The 27,568-nt window shown below is 53.4% G+C and overlaps 2 protein-coding genes across 5 annotated transcripts; both read left to right on the top strand.

Moving 5' to 3' along the window:
- The first annotated feature begins 258 nt into the window (after nucleotides 1-258).
- Nucleotides 259-7,690, top strand: Crip1 (cysteine rich protein 1). Of its 4 annotated transcripts, XM_059279094.1 has the most exons (7): nucleotides 259-591; nucleotides 5,193-5,320; nucleotides 5,710-5,775; nucleotides 7,068-7,162; nucleotides 7,241-7,298; nucleotides 7,400-7,446; nucleotides 7,566-7,690. In XM_059279094.1, the coding sequence occupies exons 3-6, from the start codon at nucleotides 5,736-5,738 to the stop codon at nucleotides 7,438-7,440; spliced, it is 234 nt and encodes a 77-aa protein (XP_059135077.1). In that variant the 5' UTR covers nucleotides 259-591; nucleotides 5,193-5,320; nucleotides 5,710-5,735; the 3' UTR covers nucleotides 7,441-7,446; nucleotides 7,566-7,690. The 4 variants fall into 4 exon arrangements, with proteins under 4 accessions (XP_059135077.1, XP_059135078.1, XP_059135075.1 ...); XM_059279095.1 differs by lacking the exon at nucleotides 5,193-5,320; XM_059279092.1 differs by lacking the exons at nucleotides 259-591; nucleotides 5,193-5,320 and adding an exon at nucleotides 1,647-1,677.
- Nucleotides 7,691-9,246: 1,556 nt separating this feature from the next.
- On the top strand, nucleotides 9,247-19,806 carry Tedc1 (tubulin epsilon and delta complex 1). The gene is made up of 9 exons (XM_059279088.1): nucleotides 9,247-9,599; nucleotides 9,698-10,489; nucleotides 10,592-10,670; nucleotides 11,085-11,287; nucleotides 11,510-11,665; nucleotides 12,034-12,132; nucleotides 15,485-15,571; nucleotides 15,905-16,084; nucleotides 17,366-19,806. Exons 2-9 carry the CDS (start codon nucleotides 10,355-10,357, stop codon nucleotides 17,693-17,695), a joined length of 1,269 nt encoding a protein of 422 aa, XP_059135071.1. The 5' UTR covers nucleotides 9,247-9,599; nucleotides 9,698-10,354; the 3' UTR covers nucleotides 17,696-19,806.
- Nucleotides 19,807-27,568: the final 7,762 nt, after the last annotated feature.

Below are 27,568 nucleotides of genomic sequence, written 5' to 3' on the forward strand. Positions count from 1 at the left end.
AAGAAGGGGACTCCCCTGGCTGGGCCACCAGGGCAGGGGTCTTCCCTGGGCAGATCCGTCCCCGCCCTGCGGCCAGCTTTGCTATGCCTCAGAGGGGCGGGGCAGGATCTGGCCTTTTCCTGCCGGGGAAGATGACGCTGCGGTGGTGTTTGTTTCCAAGGAGTTGTCGTGGAAACGCGGCGGCGCTGCGACTGTTTGTCTGGGCCTTGTTGCCAGGCGGTGTCCACTGCATCACCAGGTCGCGCGTCAGTGGCACCGGCTTCCGAAGCACCCAAGATGGAGGAGAGAATGGAAGTCTTTGTCTCCGGCGTCCGCCCTTCTCTGGGAGAGTGCTCTGAGCTTCTCTCTCCCAAACGAACACCTAGACTGGGAGATGGCTCTAGACGCCATCTGACCACCTCGCCTCGTTCCAAATTCTGCCAGCTGAGTCCAGGACATCACAAGGAGCCTCACAGCCCAGGCTACTCTGCACAGTTTAGCTGTGTTCCAGGAGTTCCCGTGACACACTCCACCAACCACGCACCACCCACCTTTCTAGCCTTGCTTCCCTCTCCAACCACGGCCCCCCAGCCCCTCTCTGGACCCCTACTGGTATGCTCAGCTGGACTTCTTTGTGGGGTGCACAGCTTATGGCTCTCTCTTCCCACTTCACTTAGCCTTAGATCCTCTGGCCAGCCTTCCAGACCCCCAGCATCCTCCCTCCTGCCTTGGCTTGTGTCTCTTGGGCCAGGGGCGACACTTCTTCATCAGCCCGGGGTGCCCTTCTGCCAGAGTCTTCCTCAAGCTCCGGGCTCCCCGCGGATCCCATTTATCTCAGGGTCTGGCTGGTCCTGCTCCCTGGCTGCTGGCTGACGCCTGTGGGCATGGTATCAAAAGAGCGCCATGTGCTTGTGCTGGTGCTCTGACTACTGAGTGGGTGCAGTGCAGGCTGGCTAAAAGCCCAAGGTGCCAGGTGTGGGCGGCCCTTTTTCCCAGGGCCAGGCTGGCTGTGCGGGTGGGCTCCGGGCCATGAACAAGGCCTCAGCTGCTGCTTTGGGAAAGCTGGAATTCCAGGCAGTTCTGCCTGAGTTTTGGTTCCAGGAAGCAGTCCCTAGGCACAGGGCCCAGCTGCAAGGAAGGCAGGGTTCAGGGTACCCCATCTGACCAGATGATGGGTCCTAGGTCGGGAGTGCATACTACCACTCTACCACCCCACCCTGGCCATGCCATGTTACTTCTGGAAAAGGAGGAAGCTAATTGCTGACCACCTAAGCCTGAGGGGCAGAGGAAGGGCAGGGTTCAACCCCCTCTCACTGGCTAACCATCCCAGCAGGCCCACCCTAGGGCCAGATCTTATGCCAGACAGGGGTCCCTTGAGACAAGCTGCTGAAAATAGGCCCTGGGAACTTGTAAATGTCCTCAACTGGTCTGAGGGAAGGCAGAGGGAGGGTGGGCCCTAGGAAGGCCTGTGCTGTGTCTGACTGTGCTCAGCATGTTCTCTGAAGTGTGTGCTGGCGGGTTATGCACCTGAGAGCAGAGGACATTGGGCAGGCTCAGCTGACCTCCAGCCCTTAAATGAACATCTCCACATGTGACTACACTCTTAGTCAGGTACCAGCAGAGCCAGTAGATAAGGGTAGTTTTTGCCACACTGCAGAGGCCCTTCACTGAGTTGTTGATCTTTCCTGATGGGAGCAGGTATTGAGACTCCTCAGTGGTCATCAGCCCGCAGGGCTCACCCCTACCTTCTCTGGCTGGCCTCAGGGTGTGGAATTCTAGCCAGTGGAGGGCGCATAGGTGTGTGCAGAGAAGGCTTGGGCAGTACCCGATTCTGCAGCCTTCCCTCCCCCATGCCCTCTACGCTGCCCTGGTACAAGCAGTGAGGAGCTCAGTATGGGCCCTGTCGGGGCTTGTGCAGAGCACCCCAGGCCTCCACTTGGCGTGATAGCCCTGGTCAGTTGTCCTCCTCCAGGACTAGCCTGGGATAGAGGAAGCAGGTGAGTGTGGAGCTGGGCTTCAGGAAGGCTGGCAGGACTGGCACCAGCTGAGCCTCAGCCCAGAGCCGGGTTGAGGGCTAAGGCTAGCGGTCTGGGTAGAAGCAGCAGCAGGGGAACATTTGCTGACATTATGGAAGCTTTGGAAGAGTTCTCGTGGTGTGTGTGTGTGTGTGTGTGTGTGTATGGTTGTTTATTTTTTGAGTCAGTGTCTCATTTAGTCCAGGCTGGCCTTAAATGTTTTATGTAACTGAGGCTGACTTTGAATTCCTGATCCTCTTGCCTCCACCTCCAAATTCTGAAAGAGTTCTCAGGCCGAGAGCAGACTCTTGCCTCAAAGTCTTTTGGTACAGCTGGGGGGTGGGGCAGGTAGAGCCTTTCTTTTCTTCTTTTTCTTCTTCTCTTCCTCCTCCTCCTCCTCCTCCTCCTCCTCCTCCTCCTCCTCCTTCTTCTTTTTCTTCAAGTCAGGTTTTCTCTGTATAGCACCCGCTGTCCTGGAACTCACACTGTAGCAGGCTGGCCTCTAACTCGGAGACCCACCTGCCTCTGCCTCCTGAGTGCTGGGATTAAAGGTGTGCGCCACCACCACCCGGCTGCGGTAGAGCAGGTAAAGGGGAAAACCACCAAAGCCGTAACTCACATCAAAGTTAGGTGAGAGTCCAAGTAACCTTGAAACATTTGTTTCTGGCAGAACACAGTAATTATTTCAGACATAACATGAACAGTTAGTTTCGACTTATACCTTTTTCAGTTATTTTAGCTTATGTTAAGCTTGTTTAAACGTTAATTATTCTGGTTAATACATCTGGACCACGGTCAAGGTCATAGAAATCTCAAATGTGTTTCCAAGGTAGACACGACTTTTGAGGGACTACAGGGCTGAGAACTAAGAAAACAAAGATGTTGTCGCCTCATTTACTGCTTCCTCAGCATCCCTGGCTTTTTCTTCTTTCCTGTTTTCCTTTTCTCCCCTTCCTTCCTTCCTTCCTTCCTTCCTTCCTTCCTTCCTTCCTTCCTTCCTCCCTCCCTTCCTTCCTCTCTTTCTCCTCCTTTCTTTCTTTCTTTCTTTCTTTCTTTCTTTCTTTCTTTCTTTCTTTCTTTCTTTCTTTCTTTCTTTCTTTCTTTCTTGACAGAATCTGGCTCTATAGACCAGGACATTGAACAGGTGATCCTCCTGCCTCAGCCTCTGGAGTGGCCCTAGCCCATCACAGGCCTGTGGAGCTGTACCAGCTGTGTATGTCTTTGTCTGTGCCTGAGTGGATATGTCCAAATCAAATGTCTGAGAAAACTGCTGTGTACCAACAGAGACGATACCCGCCCTTGGGGCTGCCTTGGCACCCTCCCATGACCATGGAAACAGGAAACAACATTAGGGAAGGCCAAGAAGACTCTGGTTTTTTGGGAGGAGGGTTCCCTGTGCAGGGTTGGGCCTGAATCCAGGAAGGAGCTATCTCTGGGGTGGGGCAGTGGATGGAAGGAACATGGCCGGGGTCATTGACCAACTTGCCTTAGCAAGTGTCTTTTGGCTGAGAGGTGGGAAGGGCCTGTCAAGGAGTCCCTGGGTGCAGCTGGATAGAAGCATGGACAGCCATTTGCTCTGAGGCCACACACATGACCCTAGAGCCATCCCACAGGACATCCCCCCACAGGTATGCCTGCAGGCCCTGGGTTATGCATGTGTATCCAAGCACTCAGGCTCCTGCACACACCCTACCAGAGGAAGGCAGTCTGCCAGGTGCCCTGTGCCTCCACCCAGTGCTCGCCCCAGGCAGGCATTAGTTGGCTTCTTCTAGGGATAGTGAGGTAGTTTGCTTTGTGTGTGGCCAGGCCCTAGAATCTGTGATGACAGAGACACCACCCTTCTAGATGGTTCTGGGCCTCCCCTGGTCTCCAGAGCCTCTGCCCATTCCTACCCCCTTTGCCGCCTCTCCTCAGTAGACTAGGTCAGGAGCTATAGAAGTTTGGACCTTTTTTCAACAAATAGGGGAGAGAATGGGAGTCTATCCTTATAGTGCCTGTGTGCACCCCTGCTCTGGAGCCCCCAGCCAGTAGTAAAGGGCTTCAAAATGTCTTTGTAGATCTGGGCATTTGTGGAGCCCCAGTTTGGGGCAAAACTGTGGCCTCAAGTTAGGGAACCCTGGGAAGAGGGTAGAGTGTTCTGGGGGAGGAGTGTTTGTACCTGTGGGTAGTCCTTGAAGTGTGGCTTTTATATTAGACACATGGTGCATCAGTAATCCCACAGCTTGAGAGCTCTGACCCCCACCCCAGCCAGTAAGATAAAGGTACCCCAGATCCTCACCACAGGGTCAGGACTGAAGACTGATAATGGTAGGCGAGTGTGAACAAAAGGCTCTGTCAGGGCTGAGCCCAAGACACAGGGTCCCTGAGCATTGTCAAGGATGGTCTTCTGAGCTGCAAGAGTAGCACCTGGCCTGGCCTGAGATGAGGCCTTGTTTTTAAAGGAGTGTGTCAAGGGCAGCCAAGGACTCTGGTGATGCGGTGTGTGAAAGCCCAGCTAACAGCAACCACACCATCAGTGTGTTAGGCAATGTTCAGAGCCCAACCCCCATGGAGGCCTGAATGTAGTGACCAGGTTGGTCTGCAAGTCGGCAGAGCGCTCTGAAACTCAGGTTCCCTGGGCCAGTGCAAGCGCCCCCGCCCCCTTATTTACTGCAGGGGTAGTCCAGTCTCTACCTGGTACCAATCACGGCTCAGCCTCTTCCTTAGCTGGGCGGTGGACTTGGACCGCTGATCTCTTTCACCCAGAGATAAGGACTGTTCTTCTTCATCAGGGAGGCGACCTGGGTGTGGCCTCACCCCGCATTCCTTGCCTTGACCTCTATTCTCCAACCTCAAGTAGATGGGTCCTCAAACTTAGATTCTGAAGTCCCTGTGGCAGGAAGGGCTTTTCCTGAATTCAGAAGTCCCCTCTTCTGAATTCCCCTGGTGAAGTTGTGGCTGCAGTCCAGTCAGCTGGCAAAGGTCAGGGTGTTCACTTGCGTCTGGCCAGGGTGGACCTGCTGGCGTCTGCGTGGGTTAGGTCTGGGAAAGGCTGGGCAGGGTTGGGCTACAAGGCTGAGACTCTGTGCTCTCAACTCTGTTTCTTGGAGAAGGCAGCGTCAAAATACGTATAGAATTTTTGAATGATATTTTGCATCTATCTACGCTTAATTTTACTTTTATTATTTTGTGTGTGTGTGTGTGTGTGTTTTGAAACAGGGTCTCACCGTAGAGACTAGATCGGCCTCACCAGTTTTAGCAGGACAGGCAATCCCCCCACGCCCGGCGGCTTTATCTGAACTTCAGAAATTTCTTGTGCCCACCCCGGCTCCTGCAAGCTCTCGCAGGTGCAAGGAGCAGGGTGACCCTGATAGGGCGCTTCTTCTTCCGAGGGGAGGACCCAACGTCCCCTATTCAGGACCGCGGGCTTGCCCTGCCTCAGGCAGGGGGCGGGGCCTAGGCCCACAGGAGCTGGGGCTCCTCAGAGGGTCCCCAGAAGACCCAGCGCCCCTGCATGGCACTTGGCCAGTTTGTCCTGACAGAGGCGAGCATGGGCCAGATGACCATTCTTGGCCAGTTGGTCAGGATCAGAGATCCCAGGGGTCCAAGTCCCGGACTCAGGGGGCGGGGCAGGGGCGGGGCCTTAAAGGGCAGGGCCGCCGGGGTCCCTGAAAAGCGCGGACCAGGCAGCCGCCACCCAGTCCAGAGCCTACAACCTATTTCCTTCTAATTGCAGCCGCTTGTGCAGGACCAAGTTCCGCCATGCCGAAGTGCCCCAAGTGCGACAAGGAGGTGTATTTCGGTGAGCATGCTTGGCTGTCCCAGCCTCTCTCCACATGCCCGCGGGCGCACCCCAGGCAGTACGCGGAAGCATGGCCCGGAGGCGGACAGTGTTGGGTTGTTCAGGTGGGCGGGAGTGCCTAGAGTCCCGGGCATCGCCTAGGATCGAACCCATGGACCTTGTCCGGGGTTTGAGGGACAACTTGGTGTTAAACGGAACCGACATCTGTGCCCACTCGCTGTCTTATGTTTTTGGGGTCGGTCTCCTAGCCTCCTTGCCTCTGGGTCTCCAGGTCTCCATGACTCCCATGATTTTGGGTCTCCCCCACTCTCGGTGACCCTCGCCCCTGGATCCGTCTGTCTCTCCTGCCTTCTCTCTGCGTGCCCTGGGCGGGGTCCCCGCGGGATTGGAAGGAACGCAGGACTGAGGCGGCCCCTCCCAATACTAAGTAGAAACAGACGCGGAAAACCACGTCCGGGGGTGCGATCTCCGGTGTGCTCATTTTCTTGCTCTTCGCGCGCCCTAGGGCTCCCATAAGAGGGTGTTTGATTAAGTAAAGTTCCTTCGTCCCCGCCTTGGAGAAGGGTGAGCTCAGGTTCTTTTAGCCAGACACCAGTGCGGAAGTCGGAGGTCAGAGGACTTAACCCGGACGACCTAGCCTTAGTCCCTCCAGACTTGCTCTCCAACACCACTATGCCTTGTCCCTCAAGTCTGAAGGCCTCCTCCTGTTCAGCCCTACAAGCCCTCGGGGGTCACATCCCTGTGGTAGCGCTTGGAAATGCCCCACCAATGAGCTGGGGTGGGGTGGGTGGCCCACTCCTTTAGTCCCAGCACTTGGGAGGCAGAGGCAGGAGGAGCTCTGTGAGTTCAAGACCAGCCTGCTCTACAAAGTGAGTTCCAGAAGAGCCAGGGCTGTTACACAGAGAAACCCTGTCTCAAAGAACCTGAGGTGGGGGGAAGAGAAGAGAGAGAGGGAGAGAGACAGAGAGAGACGGAGAGAGACGGAGAGAGAGACGGAGAGAGAGGGAGAGAGAGACAGAGAGACTGAGAGAGAGATGGAGAGAGAGGGAGAGAGAGACAGAGAGGAAGAGAGGGAGAGAGACAGAGAGAGAGGGAGAGACAGAGACAGAGAATATCCCTCCAGTAAGGCGGCCGTTCTGGTTCAAGCCGCAGGATTGCTCCTCTATGGAGCACAGGGGCAATCTGGGGACCCAGGGTGGGCTACCACGTTGGGAGGATGAAGCCTAGATGTGTGTGCAGCAGAAGAGGGCATGCAGGGACCCCAGTGTCTCAGTGGCTTTGTGCTTTTGCAGCTGAGCGAGTGACGTCCCTAGGCAAGGACTGGCATCGGCCCTGCCTGAAGTGTGAGAAATGTGGGAAGACACTGACCTCCGGGGGCCATGCCGAGGTAAGCGACTGCCAGGGGGCAGAGGGGGGAGCCGTGGGGGGCTGGGATGACAGCCCCCTCCTCTTCTTCTCCTTGTAGCATGAAGGCAAGCCCTACTGCAACCATCCCTGCTACTCAGCCATGTTTGGGCCCAAAGGTATGTGGTTGGACCTCCTCCCTAACAGGCCTCCCATCTCACCTGGCCCCCTTCCCCACCTACCGACCTCCTATTTTTTTATTTTTTTGTTTTGTTTTCAGGCTTTGGGCGAGGTGGAGCTGAGAGCCACACTTTCAAGTAGACCCAGGTACTATAGCCCCATCTCCAGTCCCATCCAGTCCACCCGTCTACAGGATAGGGTCAGGCCTAGTGGAGTAAATAACAAAACTTGGAGATGTGCTCACTTTTGTCTGTTTCTCCTTACAGGTTGTGGAAACCCTCCCTACCCGCCCAGGCACATGCCAGGCCTTAACCCTAGACAGCAGGGGCTCTCAGTAGCCCTTCATGCCCTTAATAAACCTGATCTTTTGGAAGACCTGTGTGCTTGTCTACCAGTGTGTGTTGGAGGGCAGCGGCAGTGGGAGCCTCAACTCCAGGCCTGATGCAGGGCACTTGCTCTTTCTGCTGCTGCAGACATGGCTGCCCACTATCCTTTGGGGGAGCAGGAGTTCAGGCCTACCGCTAACTTCAGGATCCATGAAGTTCCTGTAGCCCTTAGTGGTTCTGGCCTGGGGTGAGGCCCTGGCCAACAGGGTCAGCAGGAACATGGAGCCTGGGAGTGGGTGGGGCTGGCCACAGTTCAGAGGGTGAATCAGTGGGAGCTGGTATGGTTCCCTTTTTGAGATTCTTTCGGGGGAGTTGTGTGGACTTCTTGCCTATTCCATTTCCACTTCCTGCAACCCCACCCTGTCCCCAGAAGTGTACCCTGGTGGATGGTCTGCAGCTGCTCAACAGATACCACATCCATATTTGCCCTCCCCCCTGCCCAGGAATGCCCTGGGTGGCCTGGTGCTCTAATAGAAGTTGAGGGCTGGCTCCGTGGTAGTAGACAGGGCTTTCTGGAAACTCTTGTAGAGCTAGGCAACCTTCAGCTTCCCCTCCCCCATGCCACTGGCCATCCAAGGCCCTTTGGGACTTAACAAGGCCACAAAGGTCTCAGCAGTGCCCTGTGGCTTTGCCTGTCTTAGTCTTTGTCACCTATACTGCAAGAATGAGGCTGATAGGCTGTTGGTAAGTCCTGTAAGTGGCCTATGGTGAAGTGTGTGTGTGTTACTGGGCGATTCTGGGATCCCAACAGGTAGAGGGCTATACTGCTTTAGGTGACAACAGAATGTAGCAGAAGAGGTCAACCTGAGATCTTAAGAGTTTCCTCATGGGAGGCGTGTGAGTGTTGGGACAGACCTCTAGGTCTTGGGTGTCCAACAACACCCGCAGAGGACCGGGAAGAGACATGTGTGGGAGACGGGCAGAAGCTCTCTTTCCCCTGTTGTCTCTCACCCTGGAGGACCCTGTCTTCCTCATAATCGCAGCCCCCTGCACCCAGCTCCATGTCTCCCAACTGGGGCATCCTTGTTGCCTTCTCTCAGCAACTCTCAGCAACCTGAGGCCTGTGGGAACGAGCAGATCAGGCGGGGCAAGTGCATAATATTGCAAAGAGGCTTTGAGAGGCAAAGGGCTCCTTAAGGGTGTATCAGGAGTTCCTTGGCACCGTAGTCAACATTGCGCGGTCTTTGTGTTTGATTAAGGTTGCAGCGCGCTGCGAGTGTGAGGGTGTGCAGAAGCAGGGCCTAGACCCAGGGCGGCAGGAGCAGGTAGAGTCTAACTGGGCTTGGCCATTTGGCACCAGCAGCCCTAGCTGCTTGGCAAGGGCCCAGGAAGGACACACCGAGGCAGGGTAGCCGAAGGCACCCAGATAAGCGAGGAAAAGTCTGCAGCAAGATGTCATATGAGGGAGTAAAGCGGGGAGCAGGAGCACAGGGGAGGTTAAGGTAAAGGTGGGCCAACGGTCCGGCACTTCCGGAGGGCGTGGCCATCCTGCAGATGCGGTTAAGGTGGCAGGTGTCTAGAGAGTCCTTTGCTCCTCCCTTTCACCTCAGTTTCCTCTTCCGCATCGCACCCTCTCCACCTGCCTCTTTCCCGGCTTTATTGAGATGTAGAGCACACATAGTACTGTCCGCTGTCTCAGTTATTTCTGATGACATCGAGCGCACAAAGCTTAGCTTGTGCCCGCTCGAGCGTACAGGCCCCCGCCCCCACAGTCCGCCCAGCCTTTGCAGCCTGCCGGCGCGTCCCTGGATCCCCGTAGGCAGTGTCCGGCCTTTGTCCGGCCCTCCTCCACACGCACAGGAGCATTTAATGTGCCCTCTCGTCCCCGGTTTCCTACAGAGGCTGTTCTGGTAAAGGTTGTGGCCACGTAGCAGCCTCATGCCCATTGCCGAGCACAATTCCTGTCTGCTTGTGGTGCGGCGTCTTCCCCCGCTCACCGGGTTGGACTCTGGGTTCATTCTGCCATTGTCGTGGAGCTGCTGTGTATGTACTTCCATATTTTTTCCTTGCAGGGTTCTCACGGCTTACCAGGATTGACCCTGTAGTGCGCGAAACTTAAGTTCAACCTTAAAGGAGGTGGCCGCACCCTTATCTAAAGTGGAGAATTTCCCTCAAAAACTCGTCTTCTGGTGGCTGGAGGGAGGATGAAAATGGGGACAAGGAGGTCTGGGGCTGTACATGAGAGGGAGGATGGCATTCTCAGGAGACTTCTGGCGACGTGGCCCCCGGAACTCGCCACCCAGTTTGCAGGGCTCGGCGTCTCCTCCTCGCGGGTCCCTGACGCCCCCTGGCGGCGCGCTCCTGGGCGGCTCCGCGGAGACCCAGCCTCCGTGTTTGGGTGGAGCCGCACTTCTTCCTCCGCGCCTCCAGGGGACACTGGGGCGCATGCGCGCCCTCCAGCCCCGCGCTACCCGGGAGGTTGCTAGGAGGTTGGCAGCTGGAGGTGCTGATTGGTGAGTTCCAAAGTCCGCGGAGTTGGCAAATCCGAGGCCCGCCCCCCAACCAGACCCCGGAAGTGCCTGCCTACGGGATAGACTGGTAGGCACTCAAAGGCCAAGGCCACCGCTCATTGGACCTGGCGGAGAAGGCGGGTCCCAGCCCAAGCCGTGATTGGTCGCTGATCCTGGCCTGCCCGGGCGGGCGATCCGAGACTGCTTGGTGCTGGCTGCATGGGGCGGCGGAGGCGCCGGGTGGAAGGGGCGGCCAAGGCCCTGCCTGAGGCTATCGCTGCGCTGAGTCGGTCCCTGCCCGCTGGGCCCAGCCCCGAAATCTTCCGCCGCGCAAAGTTTGACCGTCCAGAGGCGGTGAGGCTACCAGGGTAGGCGGCCAGGGGCGGGGCAGGCCTTGTCCTGGGCCGACGTAGGTGATACCTTGATATCCGCTGATTACAAACTCCTTCGCTGCAGGCTCCAGTGCTCTGGCAGCTTCTCTTCCGAGTGCTCTCACCGCTTGCTGCAAACAATACCTTGACCGACCTTGCTCCTGGTAAGCCGGGGCCTCTCAGTAAGCCACGCCCCCAATTCCCCCAACTCGGTGGACCCAGTTCTGCCCTAACTGTAAGTCCCGCCCCATTAAAGCTCCTCCTTTGTCTACCCTTCTTTATTCAACTCGAATGCCCCCTTGTTGCTGGTACCTGCCTCTCCCCCTCTCGTGACAGCTCTATCCCGCCCACTTCTTTAAGCCCCGGTTTCCATTACCCTTTTTCCCTTGCTCACCTGGCTAGCCGTGGCTCTGAGACTGGCTAGACCCTGAGCCAACCCATCACAGAAATCCAGCCTCCTGGGCCTCCTTTGTTCACTCTGAGCGGGTTCTCAGCTTAGGGGTGCTCCCAGGTCCCCGGAAGGATCCAGGGGACATCTCCAAGTTGGCACCCCGTGAGCTGGTGATTTCCTATTCCAGAGGCCCAAGCCCGTGTGGTGAAGTCAGCACTGGGCTCCCAAGGCTACCCCAGGTCTGCGCTGGTACAGTTTCCTGCGGGCAATTCTCAGGGAAGCCGGGAACTGCTGCTGGCCCTGTCCTGGCTCCTGGCACGAGGACCTTTGCTTGAGCAGCTGCTTGCCCGGACCCGTGTGCAGCTGGGTGATCAGTTGCCCCAGTGTGAGGTGAGTATGTAGTGAGGGTGTCTCAGCCCAGCTTTGCCCAGAAACCCCCATCCCAAGTCACGTGGTATCTGGCCTCAGTGCAGTCCTCAAAAGGGCCCATCCAGCTTCCCGGCTGAGGGTATAGAGGCTTGACCCTGTGCTAGCAGCATACCTCCTTGTCCTGGTCCTTCCTTTAGGATGAGATGGGGTGTATAGCAGGGCTGACTCTTGCTCCCTCTACAGTGTGAGGTCCTGGCCAGCCCTGGTCATCCTGCACCCCACGTGGAAACAGAGAGTCCGGTGGATCTCCGACTAGTGGAATGGCTGATGGGAAAGCTGCGGTTTAGGTGGCGACGCCTGATCTCCAGTCAGCAGGAACAGTGTACCCTCCTCAGCAAGGTAGTCCAGACACATGGCTCTTCGCACTGTGCCCCAGGCTGCCTTTCCCTGTGGTCCATCGCTGTCGCCACTATTGGTTCACTGGGCTGCTGGGCTTCCCTCAACTCTGGCCTTTAGGTTAAGTCTCACCTTTACAAGCAGGGCAGGAACCTGCTTTGCCTGCTTGTCCTGGTGGGCAAGGTGTGGAGGCCCTCAGTGAAATTGTCTAGTGCCCCTCTCTCTCTCTGCAGCTCCCCACCCCCAGCATTACACCCTGAGCCCAGCTCTGTCCTTTGTGGCTATAAGTGGTCTCTGAAGGTGCCTGTGTCCAGCTAAGAGAAGTCTTGCTGGGGCGTGGCTCCTCAGTCTGGGTGCGTTACTTGTTGCAGATCCACCTGTACACCCGTGGATGTCACAGCCAACAGAGCCTTGGCCATCTTTCTGTGGCTGAAACAGAGATGCTCAGAGACCCAGAGAGCAGCCAGCAGGTGAGGGTTGGCAGGGTGCTGGAGTGGGTGCTGCCATGGTGGGGTGTGGTCTGTTGGGGAGCACCTGGGTTGGTGTTAGGCTTTGACTTCTATGTCTCTGGGTATTTGTGGGTGATCAGTGTGTCCCTTAGGATGGTCCCTGTCCCGTTGATCGCCCGCCTATCCAGGAAGGCAGACTAGGTGCTGTGTGTGTCTGTTATTTGTCCAGCATGGTCAGGGTCGGAGGGATACAGTGTCCAGGAGGGGAACCACTGGATTGGAGGAACAGTGATCTCAGGTCTGAAATGAGCTACCAGCTCTCCCTGTTGTAGCTGGAGGTGTTTAAAGGCTGAGTGTGCGTGGGGATAGCTGCTCTTCAGAGCCTGGGGCTAGACTCGGGTCTGTGTGGGGAAGTCTACTGAGGTAGATCGATGTACAGGCCCTGGATATTTGTAGGCCGTGGTCCTGCTCTGTTGCCTAGGGGGCATTTGGTTCTTTCCAAGCATGGCTGCCTTAGGCAATGGGCTCCTGATATTCCCAAATAGACCTAAATCTTAACACAGACCTGGAGGATTGCAGTCCTTGAGACCCAGTGATGAAGTGGCCTCAGGCAGACATTGCCTTCTGTCTGAGGCTGAGAAGAGTGCCAGTGTTGGCCCCATCCCCAGCTTCTCCCAGGATATTCAGTTCCTCCCACATAGAAACCATCTATCGGGGCTGGAGAGATGGCTCAGAGGTTAAGAGCACTGGCTCTTCTTCCTGAGGTCCTGAGTTCAATTCCCAGCAACCACATGGTGGCTCACAACCATCTGTAATGAGATCTGGTGCCCTCTTCTGGCCTGCAGGTGTACACGCAGGCAGAACATTGTATACATAATAAATAAAATAAATCTTTAAAAAAAAAAAAAAAAAAAAAAGAAACCATCTATCACTGGTTTCTTCCTTCTGGTCAGCTTATCTCTGAGGTTTACAGGACAGCACTGTATTGCAACACTGGGCATGTATTGCAAGTGAGCTGGAGCTCAGGTTGGATGACTCCTTCTTCCAGGCCCAGCTCCCTTCTTTACCTATTCCTTCTGCAGCCCAAGACTGGACTCCTCACCTTATCAAAGGCCTGTCCTATGGCTGGGCAGGTGGGACTGGAGGATCATGGGGTGAGGGACAGATAGCTAGAATGGTGGTTTCCATGGTTTCTGTTGTCTTCCCAGGCTCATATCACAAGGCTAGTTGGCAGATTCCAGTTCTGGGCTTCTGTGCTCTGGGTGATTTGTTATGCCCTGCTATGAACCAAGGGTACTCACCTGGTAAAGTGTCTGGCCATTGGTACCAGCTGGACCTGTATCCCTGGATAAATCCTGGGCTGGGCCCTTTTATTTTTTTACTTTTGTTCTTTGTGGATTTCACATCATGCATTCTGATCCCACTGATCTCCTTGTCTCTTCAAATCTGCCCTCTGCCCTTGCAACCTTCCCCCCATATCAAAACCAAATTTAAAAGAAAAACCAAAAACCAAACCAACCAATCAAACCAAACAAAACGAAAACAAAAAAGAAGAATCTCATCGTGGAAGCTGTGGTGTGGCCCGCTGAGTCACACAGCTTACCCTTTAGTCCATTCATCATCTTTTTTTTTTTTTTTTTTTCTTTTTTTTTCGAGACAGGGTTTCTCTGTGTAGCTTTGCACCTTTCCTGGAACTCACTTGGTAGCCCAGGATGGCCTTGAACTCACAGAGATCCGACTGGCTCTGCCTCCCGAGTGCTGGGATTAAAGGCGTGCACCACCACCGCCCGGCTAGTCCATTCATCTTTACTTGCAAGTGTTGGTTGCCTGGAGTCATTGGTCTGGCTCGAGGCCTCTGGTTTCTGCTAACCACTGATAGTGGGCTCTCACTAGGGCTCCTCTTGGATATCCTGTTGTTGTTATGTGTCATGGAGATCCTGCTGTTTTGGATCTGACCCCTTTGGATCGTAGCAAAGGCCTGCCATGCTCAGTCTGGCACTGCCTAGGACTGGCTGTGGGGCCACTCTAGGGGTGTCTCAGAAGCTGGCCTCTGCTGATACAGGACTGGACAGCAGTGGTTAGGTGGACCAAGGCCACAGATCAGCTTCTGTCCATGTGTTTGTTGGGGTGCCGGCTAAAACCTGGATCTGGTCCACCCACAGACAGGTCCCAGAAGTTTCCGGAATGCTGCTGCATCACTAGTCAGTTCCTTTGGTCGCTGTGGAGTCCACGGCCTTCTGTTTGCACCCTCTGTGTCCTTGTTCCTGCTGGGGAGGAGGTTCAGGGAGGGGGCTGCATCAGGAGAATGCAGAATTGAGGGTGGAGCATGGGAAGGTGAAGGGCCTTACTTGCTCCTCCATCACACCCACACCCCACAGTCTAGGGGCACTGAGCCTCCTGGGGACTGTTCTTAGAGTCTGTCTTACCTGCCCTTGTAATGGTGTGTTTCGGTGCCTTTTGCCCGTAGTTGGATCTTTGCCCTTTGATGCTTGTGCCCTCCTCACCCTGGTCTGGCTCCTTACATCTCTCACCACTCTCCCACCTCTTCCATGGCTAAGTGGCGGCTCTGATGTCCCTGTCTCTCTTGTGCTTGTCCTGTTGGCCCGGCCTTGGCCAGCATTCAGGTCTCTCCCCAGGTTCTCAGGTCATGGACCCTTCTTGCATTCTCTGTGGAGCCAGGGTGGGGTGGGGTCTTAGGTCCAGAGGGCTTGGCATGTGCTGTCTTCTGCAGGGGTCCTCTCTCTGGGTCCCCCATACAGGTGTCAAGAGGGGAGCACTTACGTTCTGTGTGGGTTGGGCCTCTGACTAGACACGGTACCTGCAGGGCATCCAGAAGCACCCTCAGTTTACAGATTACTAAGCATTTTGTCTTCTAGGAGGGTCAGGTATGTTGGGTGATCTGTGTTTAGAAGGGAGGGAGACAAGGAGCTAGTGGCTTCTGGCGCTAAGCCAGTCAGTGGATGTTCCGTAGGAAGGGGAGGTCAGAGTATGGGGATTGCTCTGTCTCTGATGCACAACCGTTAGTGCAAGACTAGCAGGCTTTGCTCTGCTGAGGGAGGGAAGGCAGAGGTTATCTTCTGGTCTGGCCCTGTCCTTCCCCTTTTATGCATGTCTCATCTCCGTCCCATGCCCCTGTCCTATGCACAAATCCCCATCACTTAAAAATTCTTCCTTACCTTTGGGGGTTCCCAAAGTTACATGGGATGGCTCAGAGGCCTCCCTAGTCTTGGGCCTTCTCATTTGTACAGCCTTTGGGACAGCCTCTAGTCAGTGGAATATTGGGCAGAGCACCCTGGTCAAAGGCCCCTGGACTAGAGCTTGGCTCAGGAGGTGGTCAGTGGGCAGTCTGGCCCAGCTGTGTCTTTTTCTCTAGCTTCTGCAGACACTGGAGATTGAGAACATGCGCCTGGGGGCAGCTCTGGAGTGGCGGCACTGTGAGCTGGTCTTCTGGCAGTGGATGGTGAGGAAGTCTTCCCTGTCCTGTCCCCCTCCCCCCTCCCCCCCCCCCCCCCCCCCACTCCTCCACCCCGGCCTTGGCCAGGAGTCCCAGGCTCATTGGTGGTAGAGTCTGGAAGATGGAGGACTCTAAGGGATGCTCTGCTCAGGACATCTGCTGGCCCTCAGTGGAGGCCTCATATTGCTGGTCCTTACTCCTAGTTCTCCCAGAGATCTGGTTTTTGTGCTTCCCGGCATGCTAAGGAGCTGCCCTGTCCACAGTAGGACCTGGGAATGCTACCACTGCCCCGTTAACCCCTGCATCTTGTCCCTGACCATCTCACCGGGGTCTCTGCAGGATACAGTTCTGGATGCCTGTTTGTCGGAGAGTCCTGCTGTGACCTCACAGCCCACAGTCCTGCCCATGATCTCTGAACGCGGGCTTAGTGAGCTGGAGCTGGTAAAGCAAGAGTTACAGGCCCTGCAGGAGGAGCTACAGGAAGTGACTGAGACCCGGCGGGCAGCTTGGGAAGCCCAGGTGAGCTCCTAGGCAGCTGCTTCGCCCACCCTTCCCAACCCATCCTCCAGCCCTGCCTCTTACTGCCCCCACCCCCCAGACTGGGTTAACCATTTGACTAAGTCTCTAGATGAATTACTCTACGTATTTGGATTAAATTGGATGGCGATACACTTGGACAGCAGGGGGTGGCAGGGAAGGGATCCTGCCATCCTTCACTGCCACCTTCAGACTTTGTCCAGGGTCTCCCACAGAGGTGGGCAACCCTGTGCAGCAGTGCCTGTCCTTGTATCCCCGTTCCGTGCACACTGCCTATTGGTCAGCCACACAGCCCCTGCCCAGCGGTCCTCCCCAGCCGTGTCTGGTAGCGCTTACACCGTTCACTGCCGTGTCTGTCGGTTCTCCTTTTGGGAAGCATTTTAATGTTAGCTGCAGGCAGGCCGCCCTTAATCTCTTCCTCGAAGGCCTCCTCGAAATCGGGGGCATCCTCTGTATTTCCACACTGTCCATCCTAGTGAGGCTGGCATGCCACAGGCTGAGGAGGCTGTGGTTGAGCCAGAGGTCTCCTCCCCTCTCCCACAGCAACTGCTACCCCAGGAGTGCGGCCTGCTTTTATCCTGGGTCGTATTTTTTTTTTAGAACAGTGAGGGCTGAGTCCATTCAGCACAGCACCCAGGACTCAAGGTAGCTTTCTGGGACCTTTGGAGTGGGTTAGTGGCTGGGAAGCCTTCATCAGTGTGGTCTTCACCCCAGGCCTGCTGCCCACAGGGTCTTTGGATGGGACTGCCTAAGGGTTAGAGGGAGTACCCTGTGTCCCCTGGGTCAGGCCAAGTCATGTGCTCCACTCCTGGACAGCAGCGGGAAGGGGAAAGGTGGAACAGGGTGGTGGGGGCCGCTGCACTGACCCCTGGAGTAGTGGGTGTCCTTGGGAGTCTTCCTTTGAGTTCCAAAGGGCCTTAAGGCACGTGGTGGGCTAGAAACCGCCCAGCGGTCCTGCAGCTAGCAGGCCTGAGACAGGAGCCCTGGAGGTTGAGGTTAGGGATCCTGATGTTCTGAGTTTTGGGTCCCTGTGTCCCAGCTGCTGCTGGCATGGGGCTTTGTGAGGGTGAAACATTTTTGGGCTAGCCAGGCCTTCTGTACTGGTTCCGGCGTGGCCTGGCTTTCTATGGTGGAAATGATGCCTGGGCTAATACCTTGTCTTAGAGCTCTCGAGTTACAAGGTTATTGGGAGCATCTGGACCCTGTCATCCTGGGAACTGAGCTGCCCTTGGCTCAGGAGCCTCTGTATCTTCTTTTATACAGATTGGAGGCCTAGGTCAGGGGCCAGAGTGGAGCACCACAAGGAAGGCCTTGCAGGAGGCTGTCGAACAGGAGTTGGTCGCTCTGCAGGGGTCCTGGGAGCCATCCAGTAATCCTGTCCAGCCACAAAGACCCCATCGACTGGTGAGATGTAAGGATGAGTCACCAAGGCCCCAAGGCCTGCAGGCAGCCGAGGTGATCAGGACACTGAGCGCCCAGGAGGCCTGTCTGACGAAGGTGCTGCATCAGCTGCAGAATCAGTGTCGGCAGGAGCTGGCCAGGATGGCTAGTGCTCTGCCTGGATTGATTTGGATTCTGGCTCCTGGACACTGAGGACCTCAAGATGTGCCCACCTGTGTAGAGGGCTTTGTAGGGTCTCAGAGGAGCAGACTGGGGCTGGCATGGGAGCAGAGGTCCGGGCCATGTATTCTTTCCAGGGCCAGAGCCCTTTCTGCCTACAGTTTTGAAGTCAGCATAGGCTGGTCCTCCTGAGACGTTTGGAGGGGACCTGTATATACATGGTAGAGCTGTCTCTGGGGACACCAGGCTGCTGCCCTCTTCCACTGTCCCTTTAACTTCCTCTTGGGACACTGGGATGTAGGTGGTGCATGGTTGGCACCGTGCTGAGATCACACATGCCCCACAGTGCAGGAGGTATTGGGCCTCCCCTGAGTGGAACGGCCCTGGTGGTTTCCCTGCACCTCCTTCTTAGACTCTGGCTGGACGCCTCCTACAGCAGAGCCTCCTGTACTGGGCCATGGCTGTGCCTGGTGTGTGTGTGTGGTGGGGAGCTGGATGGGGGCCCTGGGGGCTCTGCCTGGGGGAGAGGAGGAGGGAAGCTGCAGTGTAGACAGAAAGGCCTTTGTTCTGAAGGCTGCCGGGCAAGCTCAGGTCTCACAAAGCGGCCTGTGTCCAGGATGTGCCCACAGCCTGGTGGGATGGCTCTCCTAGCCCAGGCTTCTCCCAGCCAGCGGGCTCAGGCTGGTCCTGTGGTCTCTAGCCCTGCCTTCCTTCCTATCCCCAGCTCCAAACTCTGACCAGACACTGGACAGGTGGTAGGTCCCACTAGGCAACCTCTAGCCTCCTGGTAGCTCAGGCCTGAGGCCACTACCAGACCCTGGGCACCTTGGACGCTCAACTAGAACATTGTCTCGGGGTTTTCCTGCTTGCCTAGTGTTGTGTGGTAAGAGTGACAGCTCACGTCTGGGGTGACAGTTCTGGTGCAGGTGGCCTCTGGCCCTGGAGGCAGGATACCATGCAGGTTTGTTTCAGTGACTGTTCCTAGCACACTTCTGGAGGACCAGTGTCTAACAGGTCCTTCCTAACTTTCGTGATGGTAGCTCCTAGGGTCGCTGGACCCTCCTGCCTGCTGCCGGGCCTTGATTTGGGCTATAAACAAGTCCACTTATGCTTCCTGCCTCTGAAAACTGCCCTGCTATAGGATTTCCAGTGGCCCTTTGGAACTTGACCTTAAAAACATCTAAATGCAGCTGGGAGGTGGTGGTGAACGTCTTTAATCCCAGCACTTGGGAGGCAGAGGCAGAGGGATCTCTAAGTTTGAGGCCAGTGTGGTCTACAGAGCGAGTTCCAGACAGCCAGGGCTACACAGAGAAACCCTGTCTCAGGGAAAAAAAATCCAAATGCAGATCAGTGCTCCCAGCTGTCACTTCTCTGTCTGTTCGGCAGAGTTAATCATTTCCAGTCAGAATTCTGTACACGAATGCATTGTCTGTCTCTGTGGGACTCAAGGGTCTGAGGGCCATGTCAAGGGAAGAGCCTGTTGGGGGCTCAACCCTGGGACCCATCCTTGGTCAAGTTGTTAGACATTGTCACTTGGGAAGGACTTCAGTACCAGTTTTTCCACATATAAGGGCTTGATATAGCTCACATTGGTGGTCTCACTGTTCTGTGTCCTGAGCTCCCACACAGTCAAGTAGGAATAAAACCAAGTGTCAATTGACCACATCCTTGGTGGACCCTGAAGTCCTAGGGCAAGCTCACAAATTGATGATGTATGGTGCTCCAGGGTCCTTACCTACAGCCTAACAGATTGGGCGTTATGGGCCACCTGACTGACACTATCCTCCCTGACTTTGAGGAAGAGTGGTCACATTGTCCCTAACACCCCCAACCTGATCATAAGGTCAGGAAAATCTAATACTTGACACAAACACTAAAGATCTGGCCACCCACGGCACATTGGAGGCCAGCAGGTGGACAGTGGGCCCTGCTCTGAAACCAGCGAGGACATGCCATCTGTTTCTTGGGTTCCCACCCAAGGGAACCTAATATGCAAAAACAAGCCCCCCCATTGCTCGAGGTTGTGGGGAATACCAGAGGTGGTTTCCTGACACCAAAATATGCTGACTATGAGGGGAAGTTTGGTAATTTCAACTCTTATCAAAGCTAGAAATTTCTGTTTATTAAAAGATGATATAATAGGATGTGTCTCATTGGTAGAACACTTGTCTATCTTGTGTGAGTTTGGATTCCGTCTCCATCTTGGTTGGGGGTGTTGGTGAGGGAGACAGTTTGAGCTGGGAGTGTTAGCTACATTTGTAAATGGTTTGGTATAGAGATGAGCAACAGGGTATCAATCATGAAAGATAGCTGAGTGTAAGACAGGAACTGAGAATGCCTGATAAGTAGGCCAGAATGCCATCTTCATGGCAACCAGTTGAAAGGGAAGAAGGCTTCTGCTACGGGCTGGAAGGGTGTGCTAAGACACTGCCTTGGGTTGGTAAAGGACTGCTCTCAATGGATTGGAAGAACCACTTCTGGGTCTATCCCAGAGAATTAATGGTATGGGCACAAAAGGCCCGGCAAGGACCACCCTGTAGCAGCGTGCATAACTTCAGGACCCAGAAATGCCTATAACACTATGAGAAGCCAAGGATGATGCAATCCTGAGTGTAAAAACTGTCTTGAAGCTAGATAAGGTGTGATGCACGCCTTTAGTCCCAGTACTGGGGAGGCAGAGGCAGGCAGGTCTCTTGAGTTTGCCAGTTTGGTCTACAAAGCAAGTTCCTGGACAGCCACACCTGTTACACAGAGAAATCCTGTCTCAAAAGCCAAAAAGAAAAAAAAAAAGAAAAAAAAGAAAAAAGAACCCATGTTTCAGTATGACATTTAACAAGGCCATAAAATAAATAATAAAGCAAGACTGAAGCTGTACCTAGTACCAGAAGACAAAACCCAGACATAAATTGGCCAGAAAAAGACCCGCACGATAACCTCATTCATAGAGTGTGTGCTGGAGCAAGGGGAGGTGTGGGTGCTGGAAAGGTCTGCTGAGGGCTTCTTGAACATTGACTTTATAGATTCATAACATGTATATCACATCTGGTTTTTGGGTATATCAACCTTGTCTTATAAAGAAAAATCTTATGATTTTCTTTATAAGGCAAGGTTGATATACCCAAAAACCCAAAAATTTCCAGACAGCAGCATTCCGTGAAGATGCTATATGTAACTTTTTTTTTTTTGGTTTTTTCGAGACAGGGTTTCTCTGTGTAGCTTTGCGCCTTTCCTGGAACTCACTTGGTAGCCCAGGCTGGCCTCGAACTCACAAAGATTCACCTGGCTCTGCCTCCCCGAGTGCTGGGATTAAAGGTGTGCGCCACCACCGCCCGGCTGCTATATGTAACTTTGTCCTTGTGGTGTGGGTCATTCAACCTGGACAAGCAGGTCAGGACCATGTATACCTGGGTGGACACTGAGAGCCTCTTCTGTGTCCTGTTTACATCCAAATTTGGCCAAGGAGATGTCTAGGTTTCGTTTAGGAGAGAAGCTGGCTCCTGTTTAATCATGGGGACCTTGGCAGTTGCTGTTAACCAATTAGCTAGCTAGGGTCATTTTACTTCACGGAAATCGGAGTAGATGAGTAGTTCTAGCATTAGTAACCCTTGGCTCATGAGTGCTGAAACCTGATGGACTGATAGACTCAAGCTTGTGGCTCAAAGCCCTGGGAACTAGAGGTGCATGGGTCCAGGCCTCAGGAGCCACAGACTGACAGCTCTAGCCGCTTGCTCGGGTTAGAGGAACCTTGCCCTGGCTTTTTACTGCCTGCAATCCAGCGCTCAGCAGTGCCTCAGCTCTGAGCAGTAGCTAAGTGGTAGAGGCAGGCAGTGCAAAGTAGCATTGCAGCTCCTCACCCTTGGGTAATTCCAAGGCCTCTTCTAGTGGCGGGCCTGGGTCTATCACCCGTCACCTTCCACCTCTGTTCTGCTGTCCTCACTGATGCCACTGTGAGTGTTACCAGATCAGCCTGCACTGCTGAGAAGTAGATGAAAGACTATTCTGAGGAAGCCTTTGCTGGGTCTAGGGTAGCACCTGGGGGCATCTCAGAGTCTCCCCGTGGACTGGAGAAAGCTGAGCAGCCTGGTTATGTAGCCAGGAGGGGTGTAGGACATGTTGGACATGTTAATGGGAGGATTCTATTTACACCAATCGGCACAGCTCCCAGTTCCCCAATCACTGGCTCACACCCCACCCCCCACCCCCAAGCTGAGGGCCTTGTGCTTGCTAGGCAAGCGCTCTACCACTGAGCTAAATCCCCAACTCCACTGGCTTTTTTAAAAAATTTATTATCTCATATATTACAATCTGATCATAGTTTCCTCTCCCTCCACCCCGCTAGTCCCTGCCTCCTTCCCGTCTCCCCCATATCTACTTCTTCATTTCCCTTCAGAAAAGAGCAGGCCTTCTGGGGATATCAACCAAACATGGCATGACAAGTTACACTAGCACTAGGCACATACCTCGTGTGAGGCAACTGGGTACGAGGAAAAGGGTCCCAAGAGCGAGCAAGCGAATGAGTCAGAGACAACTCCACCCCTACTGTTGGGAGTCCCACAAGAACAAGCTACACAACCCTAATGTATATGCAGAGGACCTAGCGCAGACTTCACTGGCCTCTTGCTGAATTACTGCAGAGACATCTCTCTTCCCATCGTGACTGAGAATGGCTTCAGGATCTCGCTTGGGTGGAGTTGTGTAGAGTAGTTGGACTGGATTAGGAGTCAGATACTCTCAGAGTGATAGTGAAGTGTCCAGCACAGCCAGCTGCTTTGGGAGTAGTGCCACCAGCTCTCAGAAGCGGCTGCCAGGTAGACAACTCTGTGTTAGGCTGCCAGTCCTCCAGGAAGGGTCTTCCTGCCATTCAAAGGTCTGGGGCCCATACCTGCTTTTGCTCATTTGCAGGAAAAAAAAAAATTACTGGGTACTTACAATAGGGTCTTACAACTCAACACAGAACCAACATTCTCATCCGCTCTTAGTGAGGCTCAGCAGTGTCGACTCCTGCCTCCGTGCCCTGGCGCCCAGCTTTGGTACCTTCACCATGACAGTTGAGTGGAGTGCATGGCAGGCAGTTAAGCTACACAAATTGAATTTGGGACTAGAGGACAGGTGAGGACCCTGGTGTGGATGGGACCACACTGGGAGGGATGAAAACAAGATCCAAGAATGAGGCCTGAGCCCTGGTCGCCCACAAGCAGTAGCTAGGAAAACGAGGTCAGAGGGACCGGCGGGGGTGTCACCTGAGGTTGTACAGGCAGGAAGTGACTGTTAGGTTAGGCCAGCCTTGTGATGGTGGTACCCATACTCTTCTCCTAAGAGAAAGGACCTGCGAGCCAAGCACCACAGTGCCTGGCAGTCAAGGGAGCTCTTATTGATTTCAGAGAGGGTGTGGGCCGGACTCTTCCAGTGCGGTCTGCTTGCAACCCTACTTCCTCTTTGTGGACCAGAGATTTCCCTAAACCACTCTACCCCTGCCTCACCATTGTACTCTAGGGACCATGTGATGTGGTGATAGGGACAATGAGTGTGGTCGGGACAACTGTCAGGCCTCCGAAGCCCTGGGATGAGAGCCAGGGAGCCAGGAACTAGATGAGTCGGTGTCACCTCCCACCCACCCACACCTGAGGGACACAGCGGTGATGGTTAGCTGCCCTCCATGGCTCCTTGCTGTTTGTTGCAGGCCTGGAGGTCTCAGCTTCCCCTGGTCACAGTATGTTCCGTGTGTGCCTCAGTAGTTTCCTGGTGACATCCTTTGGTCAAGTAGAGGGTTGGGAGATGGCTCAGTGGGCAAAGTGTTTGCTATGCAGGTGTGGCGACCTGAGTTTAGGTCCCCAGAACCCATGTGAAAAGCTGGGTTTGGAGTCATGCCTCTAAAGCAGGTACTAGAAACAAGAGACAAGAGGATCCGAGGCACTCGCTAGCTGGCCAGTCTAGTCAATTGGTGAGCTGCAGGCTCAGTGGGACCCTGTTTCAGAAAACAAGGTGGGGAACCGAACTGGAATACACCTGGTCTTGTTCTCTGGCCTCTCCATGTGTACATGTGCACACAAACACACAGACCAACAAAAGACAGACATAACCATTCTATTGATGTGTTTGGGTCAAACAACACAGGAATTCCTCAGCTGTCCTAGGAAGTTAATGGTGGAGCTGGAACTCAGCTAGCTGGTAGAGTTTTTACCTAGCACGTATGTCCTGGGTTCTGTTCCCAGCACCTGGTAAGCTGGATGCGGCGGCACGTGTCTGTACTTCCAGCACTCAGAAGGTGGAGGCGAGAGAATCAGAAGTTAAAAGTTGTCCTCGGGCTACATAGCAGGTTGAAGCCAGTTTGGGATGCATGAGAACTTGTCTCAAAAGAAAAAAAAAAATTACAGTTGGAAATGAGTGAAAGACACAAACCTTTGGTTTAGTTCTTAATGCACTTGTTTATTGGAAGGATTCTGGGTCTACTTTCAAGCTTTAATTTGGTTGGGTGTATCATCTGGGCTTCCTGATTTGCTTTGGCTTTTGCCTAGAATTTGTTTTCTTATCACAGCAATGGCTGCCAACCCAGTTTGTTAAAGAGGTAACCGAGGGAGAGAGTGCCCAGTGTTGGGACCCTGAGCTCTCTCAAGTTGTTCAGGAGGTATCTGACAGACAGTATATCCCCATGTTACCTTCCCTTAAAACGAAAATAGCCAAGTGTGATGGCACAGACTTTTAATCCCAGCCTCGGGAGGCTGAGGCATGTGGATCTCTGAGTTCAAGCCAGCTTGGTCTACATAGTGAGTTCCAGGCCAGCCAGGGCTGGCTACACACTGAGACACTGTCTCAAAGCATCCCCCTGTCACCAAATGCCTTGCAGTGTTCCCTGAGAATTCACTGTGGCACCCCGGGATGCCTTAGCACACATTTCAGGAACTGCAGCTCCAGCTAAGACAAGTCTTTGTGTTTTCCCACCCTGCCTGCACTGTTAGGTCTTAAAAGACTCATGTTGTGAGTCTTGTTCTGACTGAAGTACATTATCCCATGTCCAGTGAGGTGTGTGTACCTATTTCTCTGTCTGTTTCCCAGAGACCAACACTCAAGCTATCTCTGGTTCTCTGAGGCCAGAGAAAGTCTGTGGTGATATTTGTAATCTAAGAAATAAAGCTTGCCTGAATATCAGAGGACAGAGCCAGGCACAGAGGTCAAGCAGTGGTGTCACACACCTTTAATCCTAGCACTTGGGAGGCAGAGATCCGTTTGGATCTCTGTGAGTTCAAAGCCACCCTGGATCATGTGAGATTAAGCCAGTTTAAAAGAGAAACAGCCAGGCAATGGTGGCACACACCTTTAATCCAGCACTTGGGAGTCACACGCCTTTAATCCCAGCAGTAGGAAGGTGGAGACAGGAAGTGATATGCCTGGGCAGAGAAAGGAATATAAGGTGGGAGGAGACAGGAATTAGGTCTTTTTGGCTGAGGACTCAGAGGCATTCAGTCTGAGGATTCATGGAGACAAGATCTCTTTGGCTGAGGAGTTGGCGAGGTGAAAAGCGGCTGTGGCTTGTTTCCTCTCATCTTTCAGCATTTACCCCACTATCTGCCTCCGGGTTTTTATTATAAGACCATTTAGGATTCGTGCGACAAAAGTCCTGCTCTGGAACAATGACTTGGCTGTACAGTCAGATCAGGTCAGTGGACGTGAGGTGTATAATCTCTTGTCAGGGTGACAGTGGCAGCCCGATGCCATCAAGTTCCTCTTGGGATCACTTATTCCCTTCAGTACGCTTCAGCTTCTGTAGGCCATTGACTGAATGTTAAGTGGCCATTCTCTCTCATGTGTTTCTTTGATTGCTGAAGTTGAGTATAATTTCATGCACTTGCTTAGTTTTCTGGTTTTACTTTATGGGTATGTATATCTGTGTGTGGTACATGTGTGTATGCATGTTTTGTATGTCTGTAGGCACGTGTGTAGAGGGGGTGTACACTTGTAGGTAGGTGCATGTACATAGGGTGGTGTTGAGTACCTTCCCCACTCACTCATCATCTTATATGTTGAGGAAGAGTTTGTTGCTGAACACAGAGTTTGCCTATTTTTGGCTAGTCTGGCCAAGACAGCTTGCCCAGGGTTCCTCTGTCTCTTCTTCCCCCATGCTGGGATTTCAGGCCGGCCAACATGCCCACCTGACTTTTATATGTGTTCTAGGGACCCAAACCCCGGTCTTCATGTTTATACCGCAAACACTTTACTCACTGAGCAATCTCTGCAGCCCCTGGCTCTTTCCTTCAGTAAATGACTGGTCATTTCTTCTTCTTGATGGGGTTTCTCTGTATGGCCTTAGCTGTCCTGGAACTTGCTCTGTAACCCAGGCTGGCCTTGAACTCACATCTGCCTACCTCTACCTCTCTAATGCTGGCATTAAAGGTGTATACTACAACTGCTTGGTGTCATATCTGTTTTCAGTGTGTGTCTGTGTCTGTGTGGTGTGTGTATGTGGAGGCCAGAGGTCGCTATATCTTCAATATTTCTTGATCACTTTCTACTTTTTTTTTTTTAAGATTTATTTTATGTATATGGGTGTTTTGTCTGCATGCACATCAGCACACCAGAAGAGGGCATTGTATCTCCTGGGACTACAGTTACACAGTTGTGAGCCCCATGTGGGTGTGGGAATTGAACTCAAAACCTCTGGAAGAGCAGCCAGTGCTCTTAACCGCTGAACTATCTCTCCAGCCTCGCTAATTTAGTTATTGAAACTGGAGCCAGCTATTTTGGTGAGATTGGCTGGCTGTGAGCCCTTAGGATCCACCTGTCTGCCCTCCCTAGCTCTGGGGTTGCAGACACATGGCACAGTGTCTGACTTGAAGGAGGTGCAGGGGATCTGAACGCAGGTCCTCGATGCTTTCACTTCCAATCTCACTGAGCCAGTTCCAGCCTCTGGTTCTTTGAGTTTTGACTTTTTTTTCAATATGGAAACTGTCTTAGTTTCCACTGTTCCAAAGAGCTGCTTATTAGAGATCTGGTGTCCTTTAGTTGCTGAGTTGGTTTTATTTGTTTGTTTTTTGAGACAGAGTTTCATGTAGTCCAGGCTGGCCTCAAACTTACTACGTAACAGAGATTGGTCTTGAATTCTCTTTTCTTTTCTTTCTCTCTTTTCTTCCTTCCTTCCTTTCTTCCTTTCTTTCTTTCTTTCTTTCTTTCTTTCTTTCTTTCTTTCTTTCTTTCTTTCTTTCTTTCTTTCTTTTCTTTCTTTCTGGCTGGCCTCAAACTTACTACGTAACAGAGATTGGTCTTGAATTCTCTTTTCTTTCTCTCTTTTCTTCCTTCCTTCCTTCCTTCCTTCCTTCCTTCCTTCTTTCTTTCTTTCTTTCTTTCTTTCTTTCTTTCTTTCTTTCTTTCTTTCTTTCTTTCTTTCTTCTTACATTTAATAATAATACATTTGTGGTAGTTTGAATGAAAATGGCCCCCATAGGCTCATAGAGACTGTCATTATTAGGAGGTGTAGCCTTGTTGGAATAGGTATTGCTTTGTTGGAATAAGTGTGTCACCAGGGGGTGGACTTTAAGGTCTCAGATACTCAAACCAGGCCTGGTGTTACTCTCTTTCTGCTGCCTGTGGATCCAGATGTAGAACTCTCAGCACCATGTCTGCCTGCTGCCACCATGCTCCCCGCCATGACGGTAATGGACTAAACCTCTAAACTGTAAGTCAGCCCCAATTAAATGTTTTCCTTTATAAGAGTTGCCATGGTGGGCTGGAGAAAGGGCTCAGCGGTTAAGAGTGCTGCTGCTCTGCCAGGGGACCTGAGTTCAATTCCCAGCACCCACATGGCAGCTCACAGCTGTCTGTAACTCCAGCTCCAGGGGATCCGACACACAGACACACCACGCGAAACATCAATGCACATAAAATAAAAAAATAAATGAAGCAGTCAAAAAAAAG

This window comes from Peromyscus eremicus, chromosome 14 (genome assembly GCF_949786415.1).
Source record: "Peromyscus eremicus chromosome 14, PerEre_H2_v1, whole genome shotgun sequence".
NCBI lineage: Eukaryota > Metazoa > Chordata > Mammalia > Rodentia > Cricetidae > Peromyscus > Peromyscus eremicus.

Excerpts from the sequence above, each read along its gene's own strand:
- Tedc1 (XM_059279088.1), top strand. The coding sequence starts at position 10,355 with ATGGGGCGGCGGAGGCGCCGGGTGGAAGGGGCGGCCAAGGCCCTGCCT. Across the intron at positions 10,671-11,084 it reads CTTGACCGACCTTGCTCCTG|AGGCCCAAGCCCGTGTGGTG; the intron begins GTAAGCCGGGGC and ends TTCCTATTCCAG. Across the intron at positions 16,085-17,365 it reads GGGCAGCTTGGGAAGCCCAG|ATTGGAGGCCTAGGTCAGGG; the intron begins GTGAGCTCCTAG and ends TCTTTTATACAG.
- Crip1 (XM_059279092.1), top strand. Across the intron at positions 7,163-7,240 it reads CCTCCGGGGGCCATGCCGAG|CATGAAGGCAAGCCCTACTG; the intron begins GTAAGCGACTGC and ends TTCTCCTTGTAG. Across the intron at positions 7,299-7,399 it reads AGCCATGTTTGGGCCCAAAG|GCTTTGGGCGAGGTGGAGCT; the intron begins GTATGTGGTTGG and ends TTTTGTTTTCAG.